This window comes from Taudactylus pleione, unplaced genomic scaffold, assembly GCF_031769625.1.
Source record: "Taudactylus pleione unplaced genomic scaffold, aTauple2 ptg000076l, whole genome shotgun sequence".
NCBI classification, from domain to species: Eukaryota; Metazoa; Chordata; class Amphibia; order Anura; family Myobatrachidae; genus Taudactylus; species Taudactylus pleione.
This window is the reverse complement of record NW_028284478.1, coordinates 205,999-227,259: the sequence shown is the minus strand read 5'-3', so window position 1 is coordinate 227,259 and position 21,261 is coordinate 205,999. Positions and strand designations below refer to the sequence as shown.

At 44.8% G+C, this 21,261-nt stretch overlaps 1 protein-coding gene across 1 annotated transcript in view; it reads left to right on the top strand.

Annotated features, from left to right (window-relative positions):
* The window catches only part of LOC148532444 (uncharacterized), a 301,272-nt gene extending 293,674 nt beyond the window's left edge, over positions 1-7,598 (top strand). Inside the window, 1 exon segment of the mRNA XM_088467804.1 lies at positions 7,010-7,598. Within this exon segment, the coding sequence (XP_088323930.1) occupies positions 7,010-7,598 (589 nt within the window).
* Positions 7,599-21,261: the final 13,663 nt, after the last annotated feature.

Below are 21,261 nucleotides of genomic sequence, written 5' to 3'. Positions count from 1 at the left end.
TTCAGCTATGCCCACTACAAGGCCTCAGACTAAGTCTGTTAAGTCTTTGTGTCCTCTGGGTCAGCCGTAAAGGTCTGTTTCTTCGTAGACTGTCGGCCTCTACAAGGGCCGACATATCCAGTCCCGAGCAGGCCTGGACTGCCAGCCGATCCTGCTTCTGAACCTACGGATATATCTTCAGCCTGACGTGACAGGCCTCCCACTGGGAGATAGCGATTTTCTCAGTTAGCCTGGTACTAGTGTCAGGTTGCCGCGGCTACGTGGGTAGGAGGATACGCCCTCTCTTTGCTCAGGCGGCCTCTTTACATGTGATGGTACGCGGGCCCTTATTCAGACCCGAACAGGGCCTTACTAATCCAGAAAGCTATACAGTTGTTGCGGTCAGCGGAGCTGATTAGGCCATCCCCACTTTCTCAGCCAGGGACTGGTTGTTCTGCTTTCTTTCTGGTGTGGTGGCTGAATGGTTCTCTTTGGCCTATTCTCTGTCTCAATTCCCTGAACCAGTTCCTAAAGCTACCTGGGCTCAGGAGGCAATCCCTATGCTCCATCATACTATGTTTGGAACCTGGGGACTTTATGGTGTCACTGGATATACAGGACGCCTGCTTACGGGTACTTACAGAGACCTTTCCTCAGCATGGACTGAGGTTTGCTATATAACAGCAACACTTACAATTTTTCAGGCTCTGCCTCTTGGGACTGTCCTCAGCCCCACAGTGGTTTACCAGCGTTTTGGATTTTCTGACAGTTCTCCTGTTCAGTATATCCCAATGCTCCTGTACCTGGACGGTCTCCTGCTCTTAGCAGGATCACCGGGGTACTTTACTGCCAGGTCAGGATGACCGTGGCTTCTTCAGGGTGCAGACGTTTAATCAACGGGGAATAAGTCCTCCCTCTCTGGGTATTCTTCATCTAGGAGCCCTGCTGGATTCTCAGAATCTGAGAATTCTTCTGGCGTAAGACGGAGTCTCCACTCTTCCATTAGGAGTCCATGGATGTCTACGCAGTCGACATATGTCTTTACACTCTGGGATGCATGATCAAATATTCAGTGTCTGCCTTTTGAAGGGTGGAATGGGCTCAGTTCCATTCCAGGCCTTTCCATAATTGGCTTATCTCCAGATGGAACGAGTTTTTTCTGTCAGATCACTGTTCGAACGATGTGCTCTCTCCGGAGGCAAGTCGGTCCCTTTCCGGGTGGCTATGGCCATCTCGTCCAGGGTATTCTTTGCTATGGACAGTGTCTGGTTCGCATCCATTTCAGTGCAGTTGGACGTCTTTGTCGATTCTACCCTGTCAATTAACTTGTTGGACCTTTAGCCTGTCTTGGGCCTTCACTCTGGCATAACTCTTGTTTCCCGGTGAACTTGAAAAGGTTCAGTCCGACAGGTTCAGGACAGTGGCTTCCTTTTTAGCAACACTGTTGGTTGGGTGGCAATGACAGGTATGTCACACATTCGGACATAGTCCGAGGGTCTCCTCCCGACCATCTTGGCAGCGTTCATTTCAGGAGCTCTCCATTGGGAAGCGGGAGTCCTCAGTCGTCACGACGTGCATCCCGGGGACTAGTCTCTTCCCCAAGAGAGGTTTCATCTCCTGGTGAGCAGGGGGGGCCCCTGAGGTGGCCCTCATGGCCTTCTGACTTTATCACACTATGGTGTTACAGTCCAGCTCTCGGGATTCTGAAGCAACTTTCAGTGACTCTTTGTCGGTGAAGTGGTCCTTCCACTTTGCGTACCTGTGTTCTCCGGTCTTCCTTCTCCCTCGAGGGAAGTGTTTCAATCAAGACGGAGACGCTTTCCTGCTGGTGGCTCCTGATTGCCCCAGATGTCAGGGGTACTTGGATTTTCGGAGTCTCTCCATCGATACTCCATTCCTGATGCTTCACTGCCCGGACCTGTTGTCTCAGGGTCCTTGGTTTTGCCTAGGACCTGGGTCGTTTGTCTTTGACTGCGTCCCTACAGTGGTCTTACGGCTTCCCTGGCTTTGTCATCGTTGGAATGATTAGAGCACATAGATCAGCTTTTGCTGGGACCTACAAACAAACTGTGGCAGCCATAATTCTTATGGTATTGTACCTGTTGATACAATCCTCCGGTGTCCAGGATTTCCAGATATTCTGGCATTCCTTCCGGCTGGCTTGGGTTTCTCCCTCGGCCTGGCCTTCCTGACAGTGCGGATCCCTACACTGTCAGTAGGGTTAAGATATGGAATTGCTCCACTCTGGTATCCAGTTCATCCTTTGGAGTGTTTTCTGGATTATGCCACCTTTTGTCCTCCCTAGGGACTCCTTGGGAGTTAGTAGTGGTTCTTCGTTCCCTCCGGGGACAGTCAATGGAACCGCTGGTTGTGATAGCCATTACATGGTCTATTGCTTAGGCTCTCTCTTTCTCTTAGGGTGTTTATATCAACCAGGAGAGTGTCTGAATTGGGAGCGTTCTCATGTGGTTCCCTCTTCTGGAGGGCATCATGTCAGGGTGTGAGTTGCTCTCGCCCTGTGTTTCTTTTTAAAGTGGTTTTTAGGTACCATATTCTGGAACTTATGGTACGGCCATTCAGTCCCCAGTCCTCTCGGCTGGTGTGGCCTCATTGACTGTGGTCCGGCCTCTTGGGATTTATGTGATCCGTTCAAGGTCCTTACGGAAATCGGACCCCTTATTGGTGGTCTGCGATTTCTGGTTTTCACAGGAAAGGATGGCCGGCCTATAACCAAATGTTGGCTCGATGGCCTTGTATGTCTTCCTCAGGGGCCTACCCATGGGTAGGCCTTTCTGTTGAGGCTTGTTTTCTCGGGCCATGTAACCCTCGAGGGCGGCCCGCTGTGGCGCCTCGGCTGTTTTGCCTTACTAGGTGACCACGCCTTTTTAAGGTTCTAGGCATTGGTTTCCTTTGCCTCTCAGAATGCTTCCTTTTTGGCGACGGATTCTCCTCTCAGCACAGGAGCGTCCCCACCCTTGGTTGAACTGCTTTGAGACTGAAGTAGAAAACAAGAGATATGGTAAGAACTTACCTTTGTTATCTCTGTTTCTACGAAGTCCTTAGGGTCCACAGGGCGCCCGCCCTGACGCACCTGGCTTCGTATGGGCTGTGTGGCTGGTCACCGGTTTTCCATCTCCCATTTCCATACATTTTCTGCATGTAAAGAACTGATGTAGCTCTGTAAGGTGTATACGCTCTGACTATCTGAGAGGAGAGAACCTGTGTAACACCTTGTATGCTTTGGAGTAACTGTCAAATCCTATGAGCAACAAATATCCAATTGCCTTAGACACCTGCATCTGCTCGTATCCTGTGACTACCAGAGAAGCACCAAACACTACTCCCAGCTGTTCTGGTTTGAGCCCAGTGTCTCCAAGCTCAGTCCCTCTGCCAGCTACCATGTGCCGACTGGTCCACAGTGAGAGATCAGTGGCAATTAGCCAGCACCACCCAGGAGGCATTGGGAGGAGTTAGTAACAGGCGGTTGCTGACAGTCCCTAGGATTGTTAAAGTAAGCCCAAAATAATTCTACAATCACCTGGAGGAACATCTGACACTTTGGGGCTTGTCACCTCCACTCACAATCTGTGTATCCAGCAAAGGCAGTGATCGCGGTGTTGACAAAATATGTGGGTCCCAGGGACCCTCCACTTTAAAAAAAAAATGGGGTCCTACCTGACCATTTCTGGGTCCCATCATAATTTATGCTTTAGAGCTCCCCATATGCCTCTCAGACCTCCCCTAACCCCTTACAAATGATGCCACACAGCCATGCCCGGCCTTTACACATTATGCCGCACATTAATGCCCGATTTTTAAACATTATGCCGCACATTAATGCCCCGTCTTTACACATTATGCCATGCAGTAATAGACCTTACATATTATGCCACACAGCCATGCCTGGCCTTTACACATTATGCCACACATTAATGCCCTTTAGTCCCACTATGCATTGCCCCAGTAGTAGTCCCCCCCATGCATTGCCACTAGTAATTGACTCCCTATGCATTGCCAGTAGTAGTAGACCCCCTATGCATTGCCCCCAGTAGACCCCCTATGCATTGCCCCAAGTAGGAATCCCCCTATGCATTACCCCTAGTAATAATCCCCCTATGCTTTATCCTTAGTAGTAATCCCCCTATGCATTGCCCCTAGTAGTAATCCCCCTACGCATTACCCCTAGTAGTCCCCCTATGCATTGCCCCCAGTAGTAATCCCCCTATGTATTGCCCCAGTAGTAATACCCCCATGCATTATCCCTAGTAGTCCACCTATGCATTGTCCCCAGTATTAATCCCCCTATGCATTGCCCCAGTAGTAATACCCTCATGCATTATCCCTAGTAGTCCCCTTATGCATTGCCCCCAGTAGCAATACCCTAATACATTACCCCTAGTAGTAATCCCCCTATGCTTTATCCCTAGTAGTAATCCCCGTATGCATTACCCCTAGTAGTCCCCCTATGCATTGCCCCTAGTAGTCCCCCTGTGCATTGCCCTCAGTAGTAATCCCCCCTATGCATTGCCCCCAGTATTGGCCTACCTATTTACCCTTTGGTGACCTGGGCCTAATGCCCAGGTCACTCACACCTTCAATTGGGCCTAATGACCCCTATGTAGCCCAGGCCTTGTGCCCACCTATATACCCACAGGCCTATTGCCTGAAATTATTCCACGGGCCTAGTGCCCGACAACCCTGGTGGTCTAGGGAAGGGGGTAAATAACGGTGGCCGAAGGCCGCCTACCCGTAAAGGTGGAAGAGGCTTCGGTCCTCAGCTTCAGTCTTCTGCCGTTGGCCCATCCTGGCCAGCGGCACCGCCTCTTCCTTTCTTCCTCCTTGATCACGCCGTCTTCTGGCCTCTTGCGTGGCCGCCGGAACTGTTGCCGCGCCGCTCTTCTCTTGTCTTCGGAAGGTCTTCACTCCTCCCCTCCACCACCGGACTGAACTTTCCCTCTCAGCGGCGTCTGATTCAAGACGCCGCGATTGGCTCGTCGCATCTGCCTCCGATTGGCTGCTGGACCGCGAGCCGTGTTTGGCTTGTGGCCAGTGCCAAACAACCGCCGCTTCTGGGCAGCGAGCTCAGCTTAGCTTGCGCCTGGAGCCAAGCTTCTCCCGCCGCCACTTTACCACTGACGTTGGTGGAAGGGACCAGGCGGCCCCTTCACCAGGTACCTGCCATTGTGGCTTACCCGGCGCTGGGAACAAACACACTATCCCAGCGCCCGGCACGGATGCTGTGCCGATGCTGGGATCAGATCAGACACTTGATCCTAGCATGGCTTTCCACAGCAGCAGCCAATAACAGACAGTATTGTGTCTTTCTCAGGGGGACGCGCTGCGCTGCAGCCGCCTGTCAGGGATTGGCCACAGCACGTCCCTGGGGACCCGGCTACTTTTAAAAAGTGAGTCCCCATTGCTCAGTAGCGGGTAAAATACGTTCTATAGCGCGTATTTGCGAACACTGAAAGGACAGTATAGGGATTTGTTCATATTTTGGTCAAAACATTTAAGCTTGTAATCCGGCATCAGGAGTTCCTAATATTCTGCTAGTTACTCTATGAATGATCCTTCATACACCACTAACTTGTAGTTACATCTTTCTTGTCTCTCAGCTACAGAAGCTAAGTGTGAAACAAAAACCTATTGCCACTCGTCTGGTGCCATGTAACGTATGGGTAACATCCAGGACTGGCCTGTTTTCTTTTGTTTGAAAATTGTGCCTAAAGTCCTGAATGCTGTCAATCATGCCGATATGAGGCTGTTTTGTGTGTGGCTCACTAGCCTATGCTTGTTTAGGCGTTAGCCTCTGGATCTGGGAGGTGAGCACATGTTACCAGAAGTCTAATGGTGTTTGATGTATATACAATATAGATACTTGCAGGAACCTTGATACTGGGCTGTAAGCTTAAATGTTTTGCTGAAGTCCTTGTGCTTGGATTGCTAGATGTACCCAGGTTTGTAGTGGTGACTCCAATGCCGACAACAATTGTCTTTATGTTTTGTATTAGAATAAACATGTAACCCCTGTGATAGCTATAACATAGCATAATATGTGACCGCTATACATTGTACCATGACACAACGGAACTTCCCCATTTGTTACTAATTTGGGGACCTGTCACCGTAGTCTCTATTGGAAAACTATCCATGTTACAGAGAAACAATACTTTTTTCATATATTTAATTTATTCCCAGCAGATGGATGTAACAGAAGGAAGATCTCAGAGGGACATCTCATCTTATCTACAGATGGTGACATAGAAGGTCACAACAACACCCGAGATTCTCTAGGACAAAACCCTAACACCACAATTATACATCCAGCACCTCACAGTGCACATGTGTCATCTGATCCCTCTGATTATGGGGAATGTTATCCTGATACCTCAGATAGTGGTACACCTATTATAGCTCATGCAGTAGATAAAATGTGTTCCTGTTCCATAGATCCCCAACAGAACACAAAAGTCATTAATGACCAACCAACTAAGACCAGTGCAAAGCACCATACATGCTCTGAGTGTGAAAAATGTTTCATCTATAAATCAGCTCTTGTCACACATCAGAGAAGTCACACAGGTGAGAAACCGTTTCCGTGTTCTAAGTGTGGGAAATGTTTTACACACAAATCAGATCTTGTTACACATCAGAGATGTCACACAGGTGAGAAACCATTTCCATGCTCTGAGTGTGGGAAATGTTTTAAACATAAATCACATCTTGTTATACATCAGAGATGTCACACAGGTGAGAAACCATTTTCATGCCCCGAGTGTGGGAAATGTTTCGTCTATAAATCATCTGTTGTTATACATCTGAGACGTCACACAGGTGAGAAACCGTTTCCATGCTCTGATTGTGGGAAATGTTTCAGAGACAAAAGATATCTTGTTAGACATCAAATATGTCACACAGGTGAGAAACCATTTCCATGCTCTGAGTGTGGAAAATGTTTTACAAGAAAATCAAGTCTACTTAGACATCAGAGATGTAACACAAGTGAGAAACAATTTCTTTGCTCTGACTATGGGAAATGTTTTACACATAAATCAAATCTTGTAAGACATCAGAGAAATCACACAGGTGAGAAACCATTTCCATGCTCTGAGTGTGGGAAATGTTTTACCAGAAAATCAGTTCTTGTTATACATCAGAGAAATCACACAGGTGAGAGACCATTTCCATGCTCTGAGTGTGGGAAATGTTTTACCAGAAAATCAGTTCTTGTTATACATCAGAGAAGTCACACAGGTGAGAAACCATTTCCATGCTCTGAGTGTGGAATATGTTGTACAAGAAAATCAAGTCTACTTAGACATCAGAGACGACACATAAGTGAGAAACCATTTCCTTGCTCTGACTGTGGGAAATGTTTTACAAGATTTGATTTATATGTAAGACATCAGAGAAATCACACAGGTGAGAAACCATTTCCATGCTCTGAGTGTGGGAAATGTTTTACACAGAAATCAAATCTTGTTACACATCAAATAATACATAAAAAAAACGAGCTGATAGACATAAAACACAATACTTTAAGCAATTCAAATGCTTAAAATCTTTTGGCTAATTTATTGTGGTTTGAGGGTATGAAGTCGTGGATGCCGATGGTCTAAATGCTTGACAAAGCTGCTTATGCAGTGAAACGCGCGCGTCGGCGTTTCAGCGGGTCCACTATAATATATCCTCATTTGAGATTAATATATATTACTGCCTAAAGACATATTATATTGTGGTACTATGCACCAGTTGATCTAGCGGACGGCTAGAGAATGATGTAACTAAATGAAAACAATGTATAGCATATAACCCATGTATTATGACAAATCATTAAAAGCTGTGTTGGCTATTGAAGAATAAATCATCATATAGTTTATGCCCTAATAATGGGACTATGCACCAGTTGATCTAGCGGATGATTAGAGAATGATGTAACTAAATGAAAACAATGTATACTATATAATTCATCTATTATGACAAATCATTAAACGCTGTGTCAGCTATTGAGAGACAAATTATCACACAGTTTATGCCTTAATAATGAGAATTTTTATTAAGCGGATCTCACATTATATGGACAACTAGTTCTATATCCTATTGCATGAACCACTTGGACAATAACAAGTAAAGCGCTGATACTGGGCAACAGCGTCATTATCTGACTAGCTGTTGATTTATTGTTACAATTTGTTACAATCTGTTACGACCTGGTATTTTAATAAAACTGGCACATATTAGGTATCATTAGTGACACACAGTTGCGATTTATGATTAGCAGCCTTGAATTGATTATCACTAATAGAGAACAGTAAAATTGGATGTGCTGCTCTATAAATGCAATTGTCGCTCTAATATGTGGGGTATATTCTGAGTGTATGAAGTAGACAATACTAATATTCAGCTACTTAAATTAAAATAAGTATTGCCTTGTAGTTACATTTGGAGCAAATACATACTCTTAAATTAATTTAATCAATTATATTCTCTCCATCATAGAAGAATATTATGATTGTGGTCTGTGCGGACACAAATTATTAATAGATAAACCATTCCTATATTGATTGGAGGCAATTGGTGCTAGGAACCACATTTAAATATTTAATACTAAGACCATAGTGGATAACCCCAGCCAATTAGGCTTATGATAAGGTACCTATTGGATCCTCATATATTCCAGTTAAGGATATACTCTTAAGGCAGTATTTAGCATTAGCAGAAATCATATAGTGGACCTTGCTTTTTATTATTATTTTTTCATATCATTTATTTCTTTTCACTTATTGGTGGTTGTTTTTTTATCACTTTAACCTTATATTTCACTGCTCAAGTCCCTAATATGGGATAATTTTTAAATTAAATATAATAAAAGTTATATTTTAATATATCTACTCTTGTGCGCCCATGAGATAACAACCCTTGGTTCTCTCTCTTTTGTTTAATTTCATATTCAAACCTGACATTTGTTTATGTCCTGTCCTACAAATTTCACCTTTTAATCCAAAATCAACATTTGTTAAAAAATTTTTTTTTTTTTTTTTATATCACTCCATGGTATCTTCTCTAAGGCTATTACATCCGTCACTCTCCCTGTATGTCACCCCTCTGTACACATTGCCTCCCCATTACTCTACTCCCCTCTTATATACACACATGAGCTTTTCCTATATCACTCCATGGTATCTTCTCTAAGGCTATTACATCCATCACTCTCCCTGTATGTCACCCCTCTGTACACATTGCCTCCCCATTACTCTACTCCCCTCTTATATACACACATGAGCTTTTCCTATATCACTCCATGGTACCTTCTCTAAGGCTATTACATCTGTCACTCTCCCTGTATGTCACCCCTCTGTACACATTGTCTCCTCATTACTCTACTCCCCTCTTATATACACACATGAGCTTTTCCTATATCACTCCATGGTATCTTCTCTAAGGCTATTACATCCGTCACTCTCCCTGTATCTCACCCCTCTGTACACATTGCCTCCTCATTACTCTACTCTCCTCTTATATACACACATGAGCTTTTTCCTATATCACCCCATGGTATCTTCTCTAAGGCTATTACATCCGTCACTCTCCCTGTATGTCACCCCTCTGTACACATTGCCTCCTCATTACTCTACTCCCCTCTTATATACACACATGAGCTTTTTCCTATATCACCCATGGTATCTTCTCTAAGGCTATTACATCCGTCACTCTCCCTGTATGTCACCCCTCTGTACACATTGCCTCCTCATTACCCTACTCCCCTCTTATATACACACATGAGCTTTTTCCTATATCACCCATGGTATCTTCTCTAAGGCTATTACATCCGTCACTCTCCCTGTATGTCACCCCTCTGTACACATTGCCTCCTCATTACTCTACTCTCCTCTTATATACACACATGAGCTTTTTCCTATATCACCCCATGGTATCTTCTCTAAGGCTATTACATCCGTCACTCTCCCTGTATGTCACCCCTCTGTACACATTGCCTCCTCATTACCCTACTCCCCTCATATACACACATGAGCTTTTTCCTATATCACCCATTGTATCTTCTCTAAGGCTATTACATCTGTCACTCTCCCTGTATGTCACCCCTCTGTACACATTGCCTCCTCATTACTCTACTCCCCTCTTATATACACACATGAGCTTTTTCCTATATCACTCCATGGTATCTTCTCTAAGGCTATTACATCCGTCACTCTCCCTGTATATCACCCCTCTGTACACATTGCCTCCTCATTACCCTACTCCCCTCTTATATACACACATGAGCTTTTTCCTATATCACCCATGGTATCTTCTCTAAGGCTATTACATCCGTCACTCTCCCTGTATATCACCCCTCTGTACACATTGCCACCTCATTACTCTACTCCCCTCTTATATACACACATGAGCTTTTTCCTATATCACTCCATGGTATCTTCTCTAAGGCTATTACATCCGTCACTCTCCCTGTATATCACCCCTCTGTACACATTGCCTCCTCATTACCCTACTCCCCTCTTATATACACACATGAGCTTTTTCCTATATCACCCATGGTATCTTCTCTAAGGCTATTACATCCGTCACTCTCCCTGTATATCACCCCTCTGTACACATTGCCACCTCATTACTCTACTCCCCTCTTATATACACACATGGGCTTTTTCCTATATCACTCCATGGTATCTTCTCTAAGGCTATTACATCCGTCACTCTCCCTGTATCTCACCCCTCTGTACACATTGCCTCCTCATTACTATACTCCCCTCTTATATACACACATGAGCTTTTTCCTATATCACTCCATGGTATCTTCTCTAAGGCTATTACATCCGTCACTCTCCCTGTATATCACCCCTCTGTACACATTGCCACCTCATTACTCTACTCCCCTCTTATATACACACATGAGCTTTTTCCTATATCACTCCATGGTATCTTCTCTAAGGCTATTACATCCGTCACTCTCCCTGTATCTCACCCCTCTGTACACATTGCCTCCTCATTACTATACTCCCCTATTATATACACACATGAGCTTTTTCCTATATCACTCCATGGTATCTTCTCTAAGGCTATTACATCTGTCACTCTCCCTGTATGTCACCCCTCTGTACACATTGTCTCCTCATTACTCTACTCCCCTCTTATATACACACATGAGCTTTTTCCTATATCACTCCATGGTATCTTCTCTAAGGCTATTACATCCGTCACTCTCCCTGTATATCACCCCTCTGTACACATTGCCACCTCATTACTCTACTCCCCTCTTATATACACACATGAGCTTTTTCCTATATCACTCCATGGTATCTTCTCTAAGGCTATTACATCCGTCACTCTCCCTGTATGTCACCCCTCTGTACACATTGCCACCTCATTACTGTACTCCCCTCTTATATACACACATGAGCTTTTTCCTATATCACTCCATGGTATCTTCTCTAAGGCTATTACATCCGTCACTCTCCCTGTATATCACCCCTCTGTACACATTGCCTCCTCATTACCCTACTCCCCTCTTATATACACACATGAGCTTTTTCCTATATCACCCATGGTATCTTCTCTAAGGCTATTACATCCGTCACTCTCCCTGTATATCACCCCTCTGTACACATTGCCACCTCATTACTCTACTCCCCTCTTATATACACACATGAGCTTTTTCCTATATCACCCATGGTATCTTCTCTAAGGCTATTACATCCATCACTGTCCCTGTATCTCACCCCTCTGTACACATTGCCTCCTCATTACCCTACTCCCCTCTTATATACACACATGAGCTTTTTCCTATATCACCCATGGTATCTTCTCTAAGGCTATTACATCCGTCACTCTCCCTGTATATCACCCCTCTGTACACATTGCCTCCTCATTACCCTACTCCCCTCTTATATACACACATGAGCTTTTTCCTATATCACCCATGGTATCTTCTCTAAGGCTATTACATCCGTCACTCTCCCTGTATCTCACCCCTCTGTACACATTGCCTCCTCATTACTCTACTCCCCTCTTATATACACACATGAGCTTTTTCCTATATCACTCCATTGTATCTTCTCTAAGGCTATTACATCTGTCACTCTCCCTGTATGTCACCCCTCTGTACACATTGTCTCCTCATTACTCTACTCCCCTCTTATATACACACATGAGCTTTTTCCTATATCACTCCATGGTATTTTCTCTAAGGCTATTACATCCGTCACTCTCCCTGTATATCACCCCTCTGTACACATTGCCACCTCATTACTCTACTCCCCTCTTATATACACACATGAGCTTTTTCCTATATCACCCATGGTATCTTCTCTAAGGCTATTACATCCGTCACTCTCCCTGTATATCACCCCTCTGTACACATTGCCTCCTCATTACCCTACTCCCCTCTTATATACACACATGAGCTTTTTCCTATATCACTCCATGGTATCTTCTCTAAGGCTATTACACCCATCACTCTCCCTGTATATCACCCCTCTGTACACATTGCCTCCTCATTACTCTACTCCCCTCTTATATACACACATGAGCTTTTCCTATATCACTCCATGGTATCTTCTCTAAGGCTATTACATCCGTCACTCTCCCTGTATGTCACCCCTCTGTACACATTGCCTCCTCATTACTCTACTCCCCTCTTATATACACACATGAGCTTTTTCCTATATCACTCCTTGGTATCTTCTCTAAGGCTATTACATCTGTCACTCTCCCTGTATCTCACCCCTCTGTACACATTGCCTCCTCATTACTCTACTCCCCTCTTATATACACACATGAGCTTTTCCTATATCACTCCATGGTATCTTCTCTAAGGCTATTACATCCGTCACTCTCCCTGTATGTCACCCCTCTGTACACATTGCCTCCTCATTACTCTACTCCCCTCTTATATACACACATGAGCTTTTTCCTATATCACTCCATGGTATCTTCTCTAAGGCTATTACATCCATCACTCTCCCTGTATGTCACCCCCTCTGTACACATTGCCTCCTCATTACTCTACTCCCCTCTTGTATACACACATGAGCTTTTTCCTATATCACCCATGGTATCTTCTCTAAGGCTATTACATCCATCACTCTCCCTGTATGTCACCCCTCTGTACACATTGTCTCCTCATTACTCTACTCCCCTCTTATATACACACATGAGCTTTTTCCTATATCACTCCATGGTATCTTCTCTAAGGCTATTACATCCGTCACTCTCCCTGTATATCACCCCTCTGTACACATTGCCACCTCATTACTCTACTCCCCTCTTATATACACACATGAGCTTTTTCCTATATCACTCCATGGTATCTTCTCTAAGGCTATTACATCCGTCACTCTCCCTGTATATCACCCCTCTGTACACATTGCCTCCTCATTACCCTACTCCCCTCTTATATACACACATGAGCTTTTTCCTATATCACTCCATGGTATCTTCTCTAAGGCTATTACATCCGTCACTCTCCCTGTATATCACCCCTCTGTACACATTGCCACCTCATTACTCTACTCCCCTCTTATATACACACATGAGCTTTTTCCTATATCACCCATGGTATCTTCTCTAAGGCTATTACATCCATCACTGTCCCTGTATCTCACCCCTCTGTACACATTGCCTCCTCATTACCCTACTCCCCTCTTATATACACACATGAGCTTTTTCCTATATCACCCATGGTATCTTCTCTAAGGCTATTACATCCATCACTGTCCCTGTATCTCACCCCTCTGTACACATTGCCTCCTCATTACCCTACTCCCCTCTTATATACACACATGAGCTTTTTCCTATATCACCCATGGTATCTTCTCTAAGGCTATTACATCCGTCACTCTCCCTGTATCTCACCCCTCTGTACACATTGCCTCCTCATTACTCTACTCCCCTCTTATATACACACATGAGCTTTTTCCTATATCACTCCATTGTATCTTCTCTAAGGCTATTACATCTGTCACTCTCCCTGTATGTCACCCCTCTGTACACATTGTCTCCTCATTACTCTACTCCCCTCTTATATACACACATGAGCTTTTTCCTATATCACTCCATGGTATCTTCTCTAAGGCTATTACATCCGTCACTCTCCCTGTATATCACCCCTCTGTACACATTGCCACCTCATTACTCTACTCCCCTCTTATATACACACATGAGCTTTTTCCTATATCACCCATGGTATCTTCTCTAAGGCTATTACATCCGTCACTCTCCCTGTATATCACCCCTCTGTACACATTGCCTCCTCATTACCCTACTCCCCTCTTATATACACACATGAGCTTTTTCCTATATCACTCCATGGTATCTTCTCTAAGGCTATTACACCCATCACTCTCCCTGTATATCACCCCTCTGTACACATTGCCTCCTCATTACTCTACTCCCCTCTTATATACACACATGAGCTTTTCCTATATCACTCCATGGTATCTTCTCTAAGGCTATTACATCCGTCACTCTCCCTGTATGTCACCCCTCTGTACACATTGCCTCCTCATTACTCTACTCCCCTCTTATATACACACATGAGCTTTTTCCTATATCACTCCTTGGTATCTTCTCTAAGGCTATTACATCTGTCACTCTCCCTGTATCTCACCCCTCTGTACACATTGCCTCCTCATTACTCTACTCCCCTCTTATATACACACATGAGCTTTTCCTATATCACTCCATGGTATCTTCTCTAAGGCTATTACATCCGTCACTCTCCCTGTATGTCACCCCTCTGTACACATTGCCTCCTCATTACTCTACTCCCCTCTTATATACACACATGAGCTTTTTCCTATATCACTCCATTGTATCTTCTCTAAGGCTATTACATCTGTCACTCTCCCTGTATGTCACCCCTCTGTACACATTGTCTCCTCATTACTCTACTCCCCTCTTATATACACACATGAGCTTTTTCCTATATCACTCCATGGTATCTTCTCTAAGGCTATTACATCCGTCACTCTCCCTGTATATCACCCCTCTGTACACATTGCCACCTCATTACTCTACTCCCCTCTTATATACACACATGAGCTTTTTCCTATATCACCCATGGTATCTTCTCTAAGGCTATTACATCCGTCACTCTCCCTGTATATCACCCCTCTGTACACATTGCCTCCTCATTACTCTACTCCCCTCTTATATACACACATGAGCTTTTTCCTATATCACCCATGGTATCTTCTCTAAGGCTATTACATCCGTCACTCTCCCTGTATATCACCCCTCTGTACACATTGCCTCCTCATTACCCTACTCCCCTCTTATATACACACATGAGCTTTTTCCTATATCACTCCATGGTATCTTCTCTAAGGCTATTACACCCATCACTCTCCCTGTATATCACCCCTCTGTACACATTGCCTCCTCATTACTCTACTCCCCTCTTATATACACACATGAGCTTTTCCTATATCACTCCATGGTATCTTCTCTAAGGCTATTACATCCGTCACTCTCCCTGTATGTCACCCCTCTGTACACATTGCCTCCTCATTACTCTACTCCCCTCTTATATACACACATGAGCTTTTCCTATATCACTCCATGGTATCTTCTCTAAGGCTATTACATCCGTCACTCTCCCTGTATGTCACCCCTCTGTACACATTGCCTCCTCATTACTCTACTCCCCTCTTATATACACACATGAGCTTTTTCCTATATCACTCCTTGGTATCTTCTCTAAGGCTATTACATCTGTCACTCTCCCTGTATCTCACCCCTCTGTACACATTGCCTCCTCATTACTCTACTCCCCTCTTATATACACACATGAGCTTTTCCTATATCACTCCATGGTATCTTCTCTAAGGCTATTACATCCGTCACTCTCCCTGTATGTCACCCCTCTGTACACATTGCCTCCTCATTACTCTACTCCCCTCTTATATACACACATGAGCTTTTTCCTATATCACTCCATGGTATCTTCTCTAAGGCTATTACATCCATCACTCTCCCTGTATGTCACCCCTCTGTACACATTGCCTCCTCATTACTCTACTCCCCTCTTATATACACACATGAGCTTTTTCCTATATCACTCCATGGTATCTTCTCTAAGGCTATTACATCCGTCACTCTCCCTGTATATCACCCCTCTGTACACATTGCCACCTCATTACTCTACTCCCCTCTTATATACACACATGAGCTTTTTCCTATATCACCCATGGTATCTTCTCTAAGGCTATTACATCCGTCACTCTCCCTGTTTATCACCCCTCTGTACACATTGCCTCCTCATTACCCTACTCCCCTCTTATATACACACATGAGCTTTTTCCTATATCACTCCATGGTATCTTCTCTAAGGCTATTACACCCGTCACTCTCCCTGTATATCACCCCTCTGTACACATTGCCTCCTCATTACTCTACTCCCCTCTTATATACACACATGAGCTTTTCCTATATCACTCCATGGTATCTTCTCTAAGGCTATTACATCCGTCACTCTCCCTGTATGTCACCCCTCTGTACACATTGCCTCCTCATTACTCTACTCCCCTCTTATATACACACATGAGCTTTTTCCTATATCACTCCTTGGTATCTTCTCTAAGGCTATTACATCTGTCACTCTCCCTGTATTTCACCCCTCTGTACACATTGCCTCCTCATTACTCTACTCCCCTCTTATATACACACATGAGCTTTTCCTATATCACTCCATGGTATCTTCTCTAAGGCTATTACATCCGTCACTCTCCCTGTATGTCACCCCTCTGTACACATTGCCTCCTCATTACTCTACTCCCCTCTTATATACACACATGAGCTTTTTCCTATATCACTCCATGGTATCTTCTCTAAGGCTATTACATCCATCACTCTCCCTGTATGTCACCCCTCTGTACACATTGCCTCCTCATTACTCTACTCCCCTCTTATATACACATATGAGCTTTTTCCTATATCACTCCATGGTATCTTCTCTAAGGCTATTACATCCGTCACTCTCCCTGTATATCACCCCTCTGTACACATTGCCACCTCATTACTCTACTCCCCTCTTATATACACACATGAGCTTTTTCCTATATCACCCATGGTATCTTCTCTAAGGCTATTACATCCGTCACTCTCCCTGTATATCACCCCTCTGTACACATTGCCTCCTCATTACCCTACTCCCCTCTTATATACACACATGAGCTTTTTCCTATATCACTCCATGGTATCTTCTCTAAGGCTATTACACCCATCACTCTCCCTGTATATCACCCCTCTGTACACATTGCCTCCTCATTACTCTACTCCCCTCTTATATACACACATGAGCTTTTCCTATATCACTCCATGGTATCTTCTCTAAGGCTATTACATCCGTCACTCTCCCTGTATGTCACCCCTCTGTACACATTGCCTCCTCATTACTCTACTCCCCTCTTATATACACACATGAGCTTTTTCCTATATCACTCCTTGGTATCTTCTCTAAGGCTATTACATCTGTCACTCTCCCTGTATCTCACCCCTCTGTACACATTGCCTCCTCATTACTCTACTCCCCTCTTATATACACACATGAGCTTTTCCTATATCACTCCATGGTATCTTCTCTAAGGCTATTACATCTGTCACTCTCCCTGTATGTCACCCCTCTGTACACATTGCCTCCTCATTACTCTACTCCCCTCTTATATACACACATGAGCTTTTCCTATATCACTCCATGGTATCTTCTCTAAGGCTATTACATCCGTCACTCTCCCTGTATGTCACCCCTCTGTACACATTGCCTCCTCATTACTCTACTCCCCTCTTATATACACACATGAACTTTTTCCTATATCACCCATGGTATCTTCTCTAAGGCTATTACATCCGTCACTCTCCCTGTATGTCACCCCTCTGTACACATTGCCTCCTCATTACTCTACTCCCCTCTTATATACACACATGAACTTTTTCCTATATCACCCATGGTATCTTCTCTAAGGCTATTACATCCGTCACTCTCCCTGTATATCACCCCTCTGTACACATTGCCTCCTCATTACTCTACTCCCCTCTTATATACACATATGAGCTATATACACTGACAAACATCCTTGACCTGTCACCATAAAAATCTTTCATACACGTCTTACAACTATAATTATCTCTCCTACTTCTATTAGCTGGTGACATATCTTCAAATCCAGGCCCCACTCATAACATAATATAAATTCAGCTAACCACAAACATCATGTTTCTCCCATCACCCTCCCAGTCACTATAATGTGCCTTATGGAATGCTGCTCTGTCTGCAACATATTTACATCCATCCATGACTTTTACCTCAAATAACCTCAACCTTCTGGCGATAACAGAAACATGGCTCACACAATCAGACACTCCCTCCCCTGCAGCATTGTCACCTACACGTCACACACACCTCCAGGGCTGGTAATAGTAAAGGAAATGGGGTTGGAATATTACTGTCCCAATCTATCACATCCACAGTTCTCCCACAGGTACCTTATTTTTATTTATTACCAGTTATTTATATAGCGCACACATATTCCGCAGCGCTTTACAGAGAATATTTGGCCATTCATATCAGTCCCTGCCCCAGTGGAGCTTACACTCTATGGGCCTAATTCAGACCCGCTCGCGAGCGTTGAGCGCTCGCAAGCGGGTTGATGTTGCCCTAGTGCGCATGCACGACGGAGGCGGCTCCGTCGTGCGCATGCGCGAGACCCGAATAACGACGGCCAAACCGTCGTTATGGGTCTCGCACCAAAGGGGGTGTGCTGTCGATGGTGAGTGACAGCACGCCCCCTTTGGTGGGTGTGCCGGGGTTGTGGCTGGCCAGACGGAGGCGTTCCCATGGGAGTGCTTTTGGCTCTGATAGAACCAAAAGCACTCCAGGGCTTGCGGCACATGAGACCCTACCGCAAGGGTCTCGTTGCAAGCCCAATGGTCGCGATGGTCTTGACCATCGCGACCATCATTTTGGCCGCTCGCTATAGCTGTGGGTGGTCACCGATATGCGAGCGGCCAAGAGGCCGCTCTTAATTTCAGAGGGACGGCCCTGATTCAGAGCGAGCGCTCTGTTAGAGCGTCCGGCTCTGAATCAGGGCCAACATTCGCTGTCACATGCACACGCACATATACACTAGGGTTAATTTTTGTTGGGAGCCAATGAACCTACCAGTATATTTTTGGTGTGGGAGGAAACCGGAGTACTCGGAGGAAACCCACGCAAGCACAGGGAGAATATACAAACTCCACACAGGTAGGGCTGTGATGGGAAACGAACCCATGACCTCAGTGCTGTGAGGCAGTAATGCTAACCCTTACACCGTCTGTGCTGCTACCTTCACTCACATTACATCATTTGTACATTCTGTCAGGACTGTCACCCCTTTCTCTCTGCGTGTTGCTGTCTGTCGCCCACCCCAACAATCTCTGAAACATATTTCTGCCTGGTTCCCTCACTTCCTATCCTCAGACATCTCCACCATCATCATGGGTGATATCAGTATCACTACTGACAGTCCCCAATCACCTCATGCCTCCAATCTACTCTCTGTAACCTCTCTCAGCATCTCCCAATCAGAGGCGTAACTAGGGCCTTCAGAGCCCAGGGCAAGTTTAAGATTGGCACTACCACCCTGTAGTAAAATACATAAAAAAAAATGAAAGTGGTCACATACCGGAAAGGACGTGCCAATATCACACGCCAGCCATTTCTGTCACTCTGAGAACATTCCATTCCATATACACCTTACCTATATGGTGGTTTCTCACAACCTGGAACCTCTAAAGAAATCTATCCTCCCTGAGACGATGGCGTCTTCTGTCAGTTATCACACGTTCGGATGATGCCTGTTTGTGTAGGAATATTAAGTTCATCATACAACAGTGGTTCAACCAGACTCATTCCCCCTGTGTAACTTCCCCTGAGGCTCTCAGCCACACAATCTCCCCCCACCTTCTCTCAGCACACAGACACACACACTGACACATATACACACTGACTCATACACACACTCACATATATACACACTGAGAGCCTACATAAACACATGCAGCCAGCCCCCCCTCCCTCCCTGGCACCACACATGAATATACTAACACCTGCGGTCAGCAGAGGTTCCCCCCATGCAGCAGCTTGGTCCTCTCCGCCCCCCTCTATACACACTTGCGGTGAGCGGTAGCCTCCCACCCCCTTACCACTGCAGCTTAGCTCCCCAATATATACCTGCAGTGACTTAAGCGTAGAGAGCCCCAGGGAAGGAAGAATCACTCTTCACCGGCGCAGGGGGCAACTCTCAGGTCAGGATAGAGAATGGGAAGAAGACTGTCTGGGCCAAGTAGCAAGCTTCCGCTGCAGCGCCCTCTACAGGCAACCCAGCAGGCATACTTGTCTTCTCATTAAAGTCAGGATGTAATGGTGGGGGCAGGTGGTGCGGGTACAATGCCCTGGCCGGTGGCACCCCCTCTCCTGGGCCTGCCCTGGTACCCAGTGCATGTGCCCTGCTTGATTTCCCCCCCCTTCAGTTACACCAATGCTCCCAATGGTCTCCTCTACTCATCAGGAGGGTCACTGCCTTGTTCTGCTAACACCAAGGAAGAACTAGATGAGGATGTCTGTCATTGGTGCACATGTATAATATATAACTTATTGTTAGCTGTAACATGGATAGATTATATACAGTCAGTGAGATAATAAAAGATAGACAATTAGAAATGTGACTATAGAATGAATCGTGTAATAAGGAAATTCTGAGCTGTACGTCCCTACCATTAATTGCTCATATTTATGTGTATATATACGTGTCTTTCTCACTTGTTGTATATAGTTATATATTGTGATAAAAAATTATTTATTCCAAATCCCTCAATATTGATCAGCGTTTTATTCTCTGTACTCTTATGTCTATTTATTTCACATTCATTGGTGATCCCAACACAGATGTTTCATAGAGAATCTTTATTTTTTTAATTGAGTCATTTTTATTGCACTTTTTTTTTAAAGTACAACAACATAATAAAATAAAGTGTACATGGCAGACAGGAAACATTAAATGCGGCATATGTAATTCCACATGGCAATGCTGACTGAGACTCCGGCTGTACAGCCACTTTCCTCCCAGGTGATCTGTAATCCAGCAGAGAAGATACAATGTATCACACGGGGGTAATCCATCAGGCAGCATAGGTAACAGGGCCATAGGAGACACAGAGCGTTCTAGCTGACTGAGACTCCGGCTGTACAGTCACTTTCCTCCCTCCCGGGTGACCTGTAATCCAGCA